The sequence below is a fragment of the Echeneis naucrates genome, chromosome 18 (assembly GCF_900963305.1).
Source record: "Echeneis naucrates chromosome 18, fEcheNa1.1, whole genome shotgun sequence".
Classification (NCBI taxonomy): domain Eukaryota; kingdom Metazoa; phylum Chordata; class Actinopteri; order Carangiformes; family Echeneidae; genus Echeneis; species Echeneis naucrates.
The window spans coordinates 5052070-5064431 of record NC_042528.1 but is presented as its reverse complement, the minus strand read 5'-3'; the positions used below and the strand labels follow the sequence as shown (position 1 = coordinate 5064431).

Below are 12362 nucleotides of genomic sequence, written 5' to 3'. Positions count from 1 at the left end.
CTTTTCTTTCTTTTCTTTTTTTTTTTTTTTTTTTTTGCTTGATAAATCTATTCCAGTGCTTTGCAGCAGCAATAACGCCCCCATGGCTCCATGGCTAAAACAAGGCAGAAAGTTAAACAGCTTTACAGCACTACGAAATTAGTTCCACTGACATTTCTGCCGCTGGTCCTCCATTCGTCCACGCTGCGGTCACGATACAGCCGCCCTGTCCAAGTCTCATCATCAAGGCTTTGACAAAGCAATCACTCTGCTCTCATCAAGCTACATTGACACTCCAGAGGCACTTGGTATGCACAACTGCTTGGAGACCTCTGATTAAAAGAGAGAAGCGAGCAATGTCCACAGGACAAGTGTCTTTACAAGTAGAACAATGCTGTGGCACAGTGGTTGTCCACACGGACAAGGCTGCAGCGGTATGTGTGTCTGAGGTGCTTAAGGGGTCAGTGTTCAGATATCAACCTTGAAAATTGGACCTGAGGCAGAAATGGAGCCGAAAGTAATTGAATTTACGGTGCACACGGCACAGTGAGAAAGATTTTAAGAATTCTGCAACATGTCTTTGCAGCGAGTGTCTCCTGTTATTCAGGATAATCAGTGCTTCACTGCCTCCACTCACCTCCATTGTGTCGGACTGGAGTGGATCTGCACGGCTGAGTAGCAGCATGAAGGGGTCTCGAGCTAATATTACCCTGAGGCCGGTGGCCAAAAGGCTGCTTTGAGCACAGAGTAAAACTCTGGTGTTTTTCCAACAATAAATTTCAACCATATACTTTCAAAGACAGGACACTTTGTGCTTTCCTCTGCTCTCCCTCATACCCAACAAACAGCTCTGGGTGTGGCTGCACACGGTGAGTTTTCCCCAGTAAGCAGTTGTGTTAGACCTCCTTGCTTAGTGTATTGTGTAGTGTTTATTGCATCAACAAGTGACAATGCAGCGCGGTGCAGCGAACTTGGACGTGTATGGATGAAGCAGCTGCTAAACTATACAACCACGGTACCATCTTATTGGTATGGAGGTCTCGAGCACATTCATCTGGAGTTTAGAAACACAGACATGTTGAAATGATTTTTGGTCTTCACAACTTTGCTTTGGGCCTTTCATGATTACCCCAACGTAACAATCAGACAAGTTGTGAAAGAGATATCTCTTTGAGGAGAGGGTGTGATGAAGGGTTGCAGTCATTGTAAGAGGTGATAATAATATCCATATAATGTATTCAGTGTGCAATGTTCCTGAATGGCCAGAAAATAAATATCCATGATTTCACACGAAGAAAATAAACAGATAGTGTTCTGTTGTTTTTCGTTAGAAAAATGGATATCTGTGAGTTTTGTATGGCTAATGACATACCGAAGACATTGCCTTTGGATTCTGAGAAACTATGCTGTCTCGCTGACTTTAGACCTGGTTATGACATAAAGTAATCAAAAAATAATCATCAGGACTGATGCGTTTGTGAGGATGTGGCAGCCCGCGTTCAAATTCAGCTCATGATTTGCAGCTTGCTACCTTTTCTCACACTTCAACTTCGAAATTCTTAAAATCAAATCCACACAACCAGAGAATAATGGAAGCCAAATACACCCGTTTTTCTGTCAGCATAGAAAGCCATGCACCAAACTATTTAATGTGCAGATGTGAACCTGCACGGCAATGATGCAAACACAGTCAGTGAACAAATCGATACCGAGTGACCTGGAAGACGCTGAGGGATAATTGAGGCTGTGTAAATCAGCACATCCAGAAAAGCCAGATGTGCATTTCTTGCACATGGGGAGACCCCACAGGTTATGTGAAGACCACTGAATCATGGTTAGATATCCACTGGAGGTTATTCTGCCACCACCAGAGCTCCGTGTTGAGGCTTGATAATGTGAGAAACGCAGTGACGTGGAAGTGGAAGTAACAGTGAGAGCAGAACTTCCTCTCTGCCTCTGCCATTAACGTAGCATGTGTTTGAATAAATGACCGGTTAGTCTATCCGACGTAATAACGTACCACAACAAGTTCACTGGGTAACAGCGGCGCTCATACCTGTTCCCTCAAGATCACGAAGACGCTGCTCTGTTTAAAAGAAAGCATGTAACAGTGTGCACATGGCGCGTGTTGCTGTCGTCGTTGTTGTTTTTTTTTTTTTTTTTTTTTTTTTTTTTTTTTTAGGAATTTAATATTGAAAAAATGTAACATGATCTTACATTTTCAGACGGACTGTTTGGGAAGACAGAATGTAAATCCTTAGTTGGTGGTGAGTTTCAGAACTAAAACATGAATTTTTAATCCCAGATGTGTGCAGCATTTGCTTTCTGTCTGTTTCCGGTAAAATCTAGACACATCAACAGAATCTGTATCATATTCCAAGGAAAAGAGATGAGTGAAATATTGAAGTTATTTTTGAAGATAAGCTCCTCAACTTTGGAATTAATCAATATTTTCTTCTTTTAATTAAATATGATCTGTGGGCGGCATGGCAACTGAGTGGTTAGGGTGCCCTGTGCAGCAAGCCTGTGGTTCGACTTCGGACCATTTACTGCAGATAATTCCTCCTTTTCTCTGCCTTGCGGCGTTCTCTGCCCGTGTCCATTGCCGCTATGAAATAGAAGCAAAAAGCTTTTTAAAATGTAAAATTTAGTTTTGAACTGAATTGTCTGAAACTGAAAATTCAGAAGTCACTAAAAGCTTCTGAAAAACTATCCAGAGTGAGCTTCTCCTCTAGGACAAGAGCGGAGGCAGAGAGGAAAACACACAAAGGGAGTTGGGGATTCGGATGCCGCCGAATTGGGCCAGACTCTTTCCCAAATCCAAAACTCACCGGCCCCCGATTAAACAAGACACCCTTGACACAGTCTTTCCACCTGTCCTCTCTGCAATCCCTCCCACTCGCATTCTTTGTTCTCGTTCAGCGGACTCAATTCCAAAAAGTGGGTAGCGATTTTATTTATTTATTTATTTATTTTTTTAAGGAAAACAGCCACTGACCCCTGGAAATCTGAGCTAAAAACCTCCAACACAAACAGAAAAAAGATAAACACATGAAATAGGAACTCTGGGAATAATTCTGGGGTGAAATGTAAGGTAATTAGCGGTCTCTGTGGTGACATACTACAGCCTTGCAGATGGTGCATTGGAGGGTTAGACGATTTTATGCATCGCATCCCTGAGGCCTGATGCTTTTATCAACTTTAAACAGCTTAAGCGATAGCTTGCATACAAATCGCTGCCTATAGCACAGAGCCGACGCCAGGGCCCCGGAGGTGACTACAGCGAGGTAATGGAGTTGTCTTGATTTGCTCGTATGGACCACCATGAACATACACATACACTGACAGCTAATTCACTAAGCTGTACACACACAACCCAATCAAAACTAAATCCTGTTAAGCTTTTCTCTGGGTTGTTGCTTGTGTGTGGCTGCTGGCAAGACCTGATAGCGCACACATGCGCACACGTGCACCCTCAGTGTTTCATTGACATCATGGATGGAAGATGCAAAACCACCCGAGTTAGTTATTGTGGAGTGAACCTTCTATTGTTACATTTTCAAACCACTCCGCTCTGAAAAATCTATCTGAGAAAGATGATGTGCTTTTGTCCAAATGACAGTTAAAATAGAAGGACAGGCCGCTTTATGGGCGACATACACAAAGTAACACAGCAGACGTCCCTGAGACTGATAATTTTGGCTATCAATTACTAATATTGAGCAAAACTCTGAGCACTGTAGGGGGTAATAAAGTCCCTCACACACGTAAACACCCAATGAAAATCTGTTTATCATTGTTTTCTCATTCTGGCGAAATAACTCTGTTAAGTGCAACATTTTCTAATTTTAACTTTTATGAAGCGAGGTATGTCAAAGCAATGAGGATCCTGCTTGGCCTTGAGCGACTATTCCACTATTGAGACCGCTGCATTTATTGCTCGCACACATTTATGTTTGGGAGGAATGGAAGGATAAATTCCCCGCTGTGCCTCCTCAGCATGTTGAGGAAGGGTTAGAGAGTTACTACTTCAATTTCAAGGCCACAGTTTCCCACTCACGAGTGCAAACAAACTCCATTCCTTCAAAAAAAAAAAAAAAAAAAGCATTTTTTTTAAGGGGTTTTCTTATTCTGAAAGAGTAGTGCCAAAATGTGAATTCCATCTATTCATACCATGTTATTGATTGTGGGTCTGAACCAACCGCATTATACTGTACATGTGCAGTGAAATAAGTGCATTGATAGCCCCCTCTAGTGAACATGGAGAAATTGGCTAAGCAGCAGGGCTGAGGGCAGACCGGGGTCACAGTTATGAATATCTGTGTTTTGCTATGCTTGCGTGAGGTGCCAACAGAATGAGCTTGTCAAACGGGATAGAGATTTTGTAAGCACGGCAGCGTACCTGGGATCAGTATGGCTCGGAATCTATTACTGAGAATGTAGCTGCGACTGGGACACTGTAATGGAGCAAAAGATCGAAAGAAATGCAGAGGATATCGCGTTTCAAATTTGATTTGACTGGGTTGAACCTGAGGCGGATGGAGCTGGGTTTTGCATGCTCCTGTCTGAGGAGAGGACACGTGGCAACAGGTAACGGGTTCATTACTGGGATATGGCGCTGGAGATCAGCACCTCGCTTCCCTGAGACAGGCACTTTATAATTAGCTCTCTTTGCAGCTGGGGATGAAATGTGTGTCTTTCCATTTGTGCCGATGGAGTGAAAAGAGCCACTCGCAATAGACCGCTCATTGTTTTTCCATCAACGTGTCTAACGGAGAGGTTGAATTCATGCTGTGCCCGGGATGGCCTGAATGACTGAGTCAGCTACAGGTGGCTGAACAATGCCACACTTTTTTCGCTGTTCTCTGCAGGCCACACCGGTGCAATAATCTGAAATCGTTTCATTCATTTTTTTTTTTTATGGGTGTATAACAATTTGCTCAGTGAGGGCAAGGAAATGACAGCGTTGTGTCGACCAAAGCCTCCCTTTTTAATCCTGGCATGCCCTCCTTTCCCCCCCCTCTCTCTCGTAGCCTACTCTACTTCCCTTGCCTTGTTTACTCCAGTTTTACTGAGCCTATTTTTACCCCCTTGCCCAGAGGGCATATTCAAATTCAGAGCTGCAAATGGGTGTCTCCCTCACGACCTAACTGTCTTGCACTCTGCTCACACCGTGCACTCTGTGCTGAAGGCAATCTGTTGTTTCGTTGTGTTACCGGAATAAATCATGCACCAATTTGTTTTGGGGTTTTGTTTTTTTGTCAACTTGTCTTATGACCTAATGTACCCCGATTTGCAGATCTTTTCCAGCAGTTCCATTAGGTTAAGTGGGTCTTTAAATGTCACAGCTCAATGCCAGATGAAGAGACTACACTATAAACTGGCAGTCTTGACTTTTCCCACAAAGTAAGGCCCAATCGATGGTAACGATCAGGAGCGTGGGCAGTAGCTTCAGTCTGAACCCAAATGCATTAACCTGATACTGTACTATCGAATGCTTGAGCCAAATAATTTGACTGCAGTTTTTTGTAAATGCACATTTTCCTTGTGATTACTTTTCCAAAGGGGGGAAAAAAAAGCGGTCCAGAGGATTTAGCTCTTTTGAACCATGCTGCAGTAATTTCCACAGATAAATGATCTGAGACACAGCAGGGGCTTGAAACGATATTTGTGAAATGAGTGTCTTGTGTTATTTTGAGGGTCGCCCAGGCTGCTGCTGCTGGCTCTTACCGTCGGGGTTGGCACAGATGAAGACCCGGACGCTGCGGCCGGTGGGGACGTGGTGCGGCGGCAGGGCGTTGATATTGCCGCTGATGGCCGCCCTGCGGAGCGCCGACTCCCGCGGGCAGGGCTGCCTGCTCCCCACTCCCGACGGCCACATGGGGGACGACTTCCAGCGTGGCTGTTGGACACACACACACACACACATGAACGCACACAAAAAGGAGCACGTTAGCGCACACAAGCGCACGGGCGGGCGTGCATGTTGGCGCGCAGGTTCCCCCTGATCCATCCACACACACTCGGGGCGTTAATCACGTCAAAGGCACCTCACAGCTTTCTAATTTCCTCTGAAGTTTGGGCACATTTATAAGCGCTCACGTGGAGTTCAAAATGGTTCCGAAGACTTTTAAATTTAAATAGAATTTGGATTAATTCGCTTATGTATCTTTAATTTTACAAAATCTATAAGATTACAAGTGCAAATTTGCTACCTCGCCATACACACACATTCACACACTGGTCAAGTTAGGACAGATCTGCCAAAAAAATCTTCTGCAAGCACTGAATGTGTTTGTTATTGCATTCACGTGCAGCGGATGTGATCATGATAATAATAATAATAATATTAATAATAATAATAGGATATTACGCACAGCCTACTACCGTCATGGTGCATGCGTAATTTGTATACATGTCCTTGGACGCATTCATGAATTTTCATGCCACTGTGGGACAAACAGACAAGCAAAACAAAACGAGACGATACAAAACTGGAAATAGACGAGCAAAAGGCAAGCATCGGTCGTTTTCCCACCCCAGAGACGATGCTTGTAAAGGCGAATAACCCGCTACGGATGGTTATTCCGCCCGGAGGAGCAGATGTCAAGTCGCTCCGCTTTTCCGGAGTTGGTCTATCCTGAAATGTTTGTTTTTCAAAAACGGAAAACCTCGAAAAAAAAGACCACACAAAAAAAGCAGGCAAAAGTTGAGTAGTCCACTAATGCACACCACATAAAAAAATTTATAATAATATTTAAAAAAAAAAAAAAAAATTCCTCTGATTGCACACAACTAAGGATCACTGAGGCTCAGCATCCACAGAGAGGACTTGACTACTAGTGATGCTGGAGACAAGGCACAACGACAGGACACTTCTTTGTTGCTCACATTCATCCGCTTCATTTCGTGGCTTCCGAAAATATCCGAGCGACGAGGGCGGTGAAGGCAGGACGACAAAAACGCCCATCAGAGTGGCCGCGGCCGAGAGGCGACGCCGGGAGAGGGTGAGGAGGACGCCGTGTGTCGGAGCTCTCCTCTGGGCATGCTGCTGTCTCTGCGAGCCGACCGAGCTCTGAGAGACCGGAGCCAGCGTCAAGCCGGACACAATAAGAGCGACACAACTGGCTGACGATTTCAAAATAAAACACCAAAAAAACCCCAAAGCAATAAAAAATAGGTCGTCTCTGGTTTCTTTAACAGCGTGGGGGGCACATGTGGATAGAAATCTTGAGAATAATGATTTACAAAGCTCTGTTGCTGCATATTTCTTTAACTCACACTCACCTGATTATCTTCCTTCTCACGAGTTAGGCCTTTATGTTGAAAACGAAATATTTAATTCCGGTAGATCTCTATGTCTTCATGTCGGGCTTGACGGTGCAGGAGGGGGGAGCAGAGGAGTTCCTGGGATGCTTTTTCGTGTGTCTCCTCTTCCTCCTTGTCTCCCTGTCCACCGGAGGACAGGCCAGACCCGGCCCCTATTAAAAATGACAAAGGAGCGCTCAGTCAGCAGCGAGGAGGCGCTGGATGACGTACCAAAAGTAAAAAATAAATAAATAAATACATACAATAATAAAAATCCTCGCTGTTAACGAGCCTCACATGTCGAATAAAGTTTGCTCACCCACTTTTAAGTTAAAAATACCTGAAATGCAACCACTTTCCGAAGAGAGTAGGTGCAGGAAACGTGTTATTGTTGTACTATTATTTTTTTTTATTATCATTATTACTAATTTTTGCAGTAGCCTCACCTGGCTGTCCTTTGCAGCGGATGGAGGAGGAGGAGCGGTCTGAATTAATTGCTTTATCGATAAACGTACCTCTGCGCTGCACCCTGTGGTTATTCGCGCTGGAAGTTTAAGTGCATTGGATTTGTACTAAACGGAATTGATTACTGTGCTGTTCTTGTGAAGGGGAAACGCTGAAGCACATATTCAACGCCACCCCCCCAGCAGCAAGCACTTCTTTGAATCTCACGAAGAAGAACCAGGCCCCACTGATGATAGTAATATCTACGCCGCTGAGCAGTACAGATAATTAATCTTCTTTGAGTCAAACAGCATTGTAGATGCTCTTATATTTCATTTCATATTTCAGTCATGACATCTGGACAGCCCACTATGCCAAAAAGCACAATATTAAAAATCAAACTTTTTAAATTTCCCTTGGAGGAGACACATTAACATATTATAAATATCAAATTTAACACATCATTTGCGTAATATAAAATAATTAGGCACTAGATGGCTTACTGTTCTCCTGCGGGTCTTGATGATGATTGCGGGGGCTCTACACACTCAGCCCACTGAGGACAATCCTGCAGGGCAACCAACTCGCACCAGAACAAAATTCAGAGTCCGGAAAAGCTCAAGCAGAGCACCAGGGACTGGAGTCTTGTTCCCAACAGCGCTGTGACCTTTCTTAACTTGATTGTTCCACTCCCTCTCATAATCCCCAGTCAGTTAATCATAAGTGCGCCTGAACTGGATTAATGCGCCATAGTCTCACGAAAGGATGCATTTTCCACAGCTTGTTGGCATGATGTGGTTTGGCAGCTGAAAAGTGTGTGTTTTTTTTGTATGTGTGTGAGCAAGGGGTGCTGCTAGAAATTCAAGGCTCAGCGAAAATAGCTCACAGGGCCTTAAAACAGGAAGAATTTATCATCTCTGCCGTGTCCAGCTCTGCCCCTCTTCAATAATTTAAGCATATCTACCCAGTTCGGTGCCCTAAAGTGTCAGGATGTGAGCATGTGTGTGCGCGCAGTCAAGCATTTACAGTAATTGCAGCTTGGTGGGTTTATTGGCTCGTGCATGCGCTTGCGTTCGTGTGCCTCAAAACCCCCGGACCGCTCTGAGGGAATGTGAGTCACCGCCGTGACAAGATGTGATGTGTCACCTGGGAGACACACGGACACAAAGGACAGACACGAGCTATTCACCAACATTCACACACACACACACACACACAAACAACCACTAACTTCACAAATGGCTAGTGATGGATGGTTGTTTCTGCAAAACAGCTGGAAAGAAACAGAGGGAGTGGGAGTCAGATAAGACATTTGGGAGTGTCTATTTTTGTGTGCTACCCACCGACACTACGTTCAATCCTTAATTGAAATGCCCATCCACAACTGGTTTCTCTTCTTCGCTGACTCAAATATCAAGGTCATCACGCTACACGTTTCCTCCTTTGGTTAAGTTATTGATGACAAATCCTATCGTGGACCAAGTCCAACTCATGTGATTCATGCTTTTATTTCCAGCAGTTTGGCGGATTGGTTAAATGTCTGTCCCTTTTGTTTCCTTAAAAAAACATGATGGGCAAAATGGAATAATTTAGAAAATAATTATAACCAGATCAATTTAAGTCCATCCTCTGTGGACCATGAATATCATGTATATATGCAGTAGGCTATTTTTTAATTACCACAAACACGAGTAGGATAATTGTAATTGAGGTGTAGAGGATTTCTAGAGCAATGAACAAGTTGTATTTTAATTAAAATTTCCAATAACTGATTCTGGAGTGAATTTTCTTTGTGCTATTCACTTCCTGCTGCGCTTTTCGCTGCATGTGTGTATTCCCCTCAGGTAGGCTGGAAAGTTTTGTTTCATAATCAAGAAGATGGGCGAGAAAATTAAATCTAGTATATCAAGAGAGTTTAATTTGCGCTTGCAATTAGGGATCATTTGAATGTAATTCATTCACAGACACTATTATAGATATTAGCGTGAACCTTCCTTCAGTGTGTCCTTGAATGCACTCCAGCGTGACCACTCACTCTTACCCCCCCCACCCACTTCATTTCTTTCTTTTAGTATTCAATTCCATAGAGCACTGAATGAATTTGTACTGGACATAACATGACAGAGGAGCGCTGGGACCTGTGATCACTCAGGCTATCAGACACCTTCACATTCGCATATTATTTGCTAAAAATGAAATAGCCGATTGCTACAATTTCATTTACACGTTCAGGTTTGTCAGTAATGTGTGAATAATTCGGTAATTTTCGGGTTTCCTGAGTTCAATTTTAAGCTCGCGGAAGGAACAGATGCTGCTAACCAATTTGTTTATGCAAAGTAGATTAACTGTGGCACCTTGCAAATCACTAGGCTTATTCAAGAGTGAAAAATCTGTGCAATCGATAAACAAGAGCAGCTTTCACTGCTTTGATTGTGATGTGTAAAATTGATTGGGCCACTTTGAGCCGTAGGTATTTTCCTTATTTGCCCGTCTTTCCTCGTCCGCACTTTCCTCTTGACAGTTTTTACATTCTCACAACCGATAACGCTGCTCTCAAAACAAAACCCGGGAGATGCTCCAGCTATAACTGAGTGAAAACCTGGCAGTGTTGGCTTAGGGGGACTCAGACATAATCCCACTATTAGTCAAGACAGGATTCCAATCAGAAGCTCTACAACAACAGTTTGCCCTCGCTCTCCCACTCTTTCGCCAGCAAAACACGAGATTAAGAGGTGACAGGAAACCTCCTGCCCCCATATAGGATCAGCGAAAACACAACCCTGGTGACAGTGACACTATTAAGTCACAAGCATTTCAAATCCCATGAAGACATTATTTCTTTAGTCTTGATCTTCATTGGAAGAGAAGATCTCACAGAAAAATAATACATGAGTTCGTCGCAATGCGCGGATGCATATGTGGACTGTAAAAATGACAGACATACAGAGACTAACAAACAGTCACACTCAGATCTCTGGGAGATTTAACAGTGAGGCAACAGTGCTGACCACTATGTGGTGCATTTTTTTTTTTTTTTTTTAACAAACATACTGAATCCTCGCAGCTTACTTATATGAAAAGAGAGTTAAATGCTTTATCCGAAGCCAAAGTAGGCTGAACAAATCTCCTGTTTCCTTTTGCTAACTTCCCTCAAAGTGTGAATCCCGCACAGCAGCGAGCATCAGCCAAGATGCCGTAGTTATATTTGGTCTCTGGTGGTGTGAGATGCATCCTGTCCTACCTTTGTGCCAAATCAGAGTCTAGGTGAGGACCGCAGAGTTATGCATGGCTGTTTACGGCCAAGTCAGCTGTGGCACTTCTCCTTGCTCACCAATTAGCGGTCCGTTTTGTGCTCCCACTGTGACCTTTGGTGGTTTATTGATTTGGATCTATTGTTTTCTCTATTTATTATTATTTTTTTTTTCATGTGAGTGAGGCTGAAGGTGTGATAGTTGCAGTTTGGTCGAGTGCAAAACGCAGCAGAACATTCTCACCCACGTATTCATCACCCCGTATTGTAACAGATAAGAAATGTGCAAACGTGGCCAAACAATTAACCATTTTAAACAGGTTTTCACCACAGACAAGTTATGCTGCCGCTGAAGTTGCATAAATTGCGTTCCATTTTTTGTTACTTTTCCACAGAGGAAATGTTGATGTGTCCGCAGTGGAAAAAGTATAAAGGTGTAAAACTAATGATGGCTGAATTCCATTTAGCTGCCATATCTGTGCTTTTCCCACCACAACACAACAAAATATCAGATTTTAAGTTTGTTTTCCTCGCATAGTAACTCTATTCTCACATTACTGTGAAGCTTTTCACATAGAATTGCCTCTTTATGGTCAGAAAAAATGGCTTAAGACTATTTTCCCGTTATATTAAAACGTACAGTCAGTACACCAAAGTTGCAGTGTGCACATCACCTGTATGGAAATTAGTTTTGGTTTTGAAGTCTTGGTTTCATAAAGCATTTATGTTGAAGCACAATAAATGTCATCAATCATCAACAGTGGTACAAATTCCTGCAATAGCCCTTCAACATGAGTAGATGCCTTTGGTAGGAGGGCCAACGATGCCTTTAAATAATCTTTTAAAAGGCATCATAGATACAGAATCTTACAGGAGCGGAAAATGGATAATGGTGTTAAAGATGGAAAATTAATGCTGATCAGTTTCTGAAACCAGACAAATTTCTCATGAATATTGTATAAATGAGTAAAAACTGAATGAAGAGCTATGCCCCTCTTTTCATGTGGGCCCAGTGACCACAGATGATTTACCAGCAAGATTATAGCTGTTAAAAGATTCCATACATTGTGTTATCAATCTTGTTTTCAGCGCATGCTGAGGTGGAGCTGGCACTGACTTATACATGCTTCTAAATTGTGCTATACCATATTTCTGCTCTGCGAGTTTTTAAAATGTAGTGAAAAAAAAAAAAAAACTGTTCCAGCTGTTTGCATTTCATCTGCACTTGAACTGCAGGAGATCCATGACAGCAGTGCTAATTGGCTCTGGTCCATTATAGTTCTTCTGGCAGTCGAAGCTTTGCAACGCGTGCGGAAAAGGAGAGAAGAGGAAGCTAGCTCCCGCTCCGATTCCTCATTAGATCACACTTTAAGGAGATGTT

At 43.1% G+C, this 12362-nt stretch overlaps 1 protein-coding gene across 2 annotated transcripts in view; it reads right to left on the bottom strand.

Moving 5' to 3' along the window:
• nwd2 (NACHT and WD repeat domain containing 2) overlaps positions 1-7002 on the bottom strand; it is a 36982-nt gene extending 29980 nt beyond the window's left edge. The window contains exons 1-2 of one of the 2 annotated variants that reach the window (XM_029526804.1): positions 6871-7002; positions 5710-5881 (exon numbers count right to left, since the gene is read on the bottom strand). In XM_029526804.1, coding sequence (XP_029382664.1) covers positions 5710-5881; positions 6871-6885 — 187 coding nt within the window. In that variant the 5' untranslated portion in view covers positions 6886-7002. Of the gene's footprint in view, positions 1-5709; positions 5978-6870 lie in introns of those variants that run through there. The other variant, XM_029526803.1, reaches the window with a different exon arrangement.
• Between the last annotated feature and the right edge of the window lie 5360 nt (positions 7003-12362).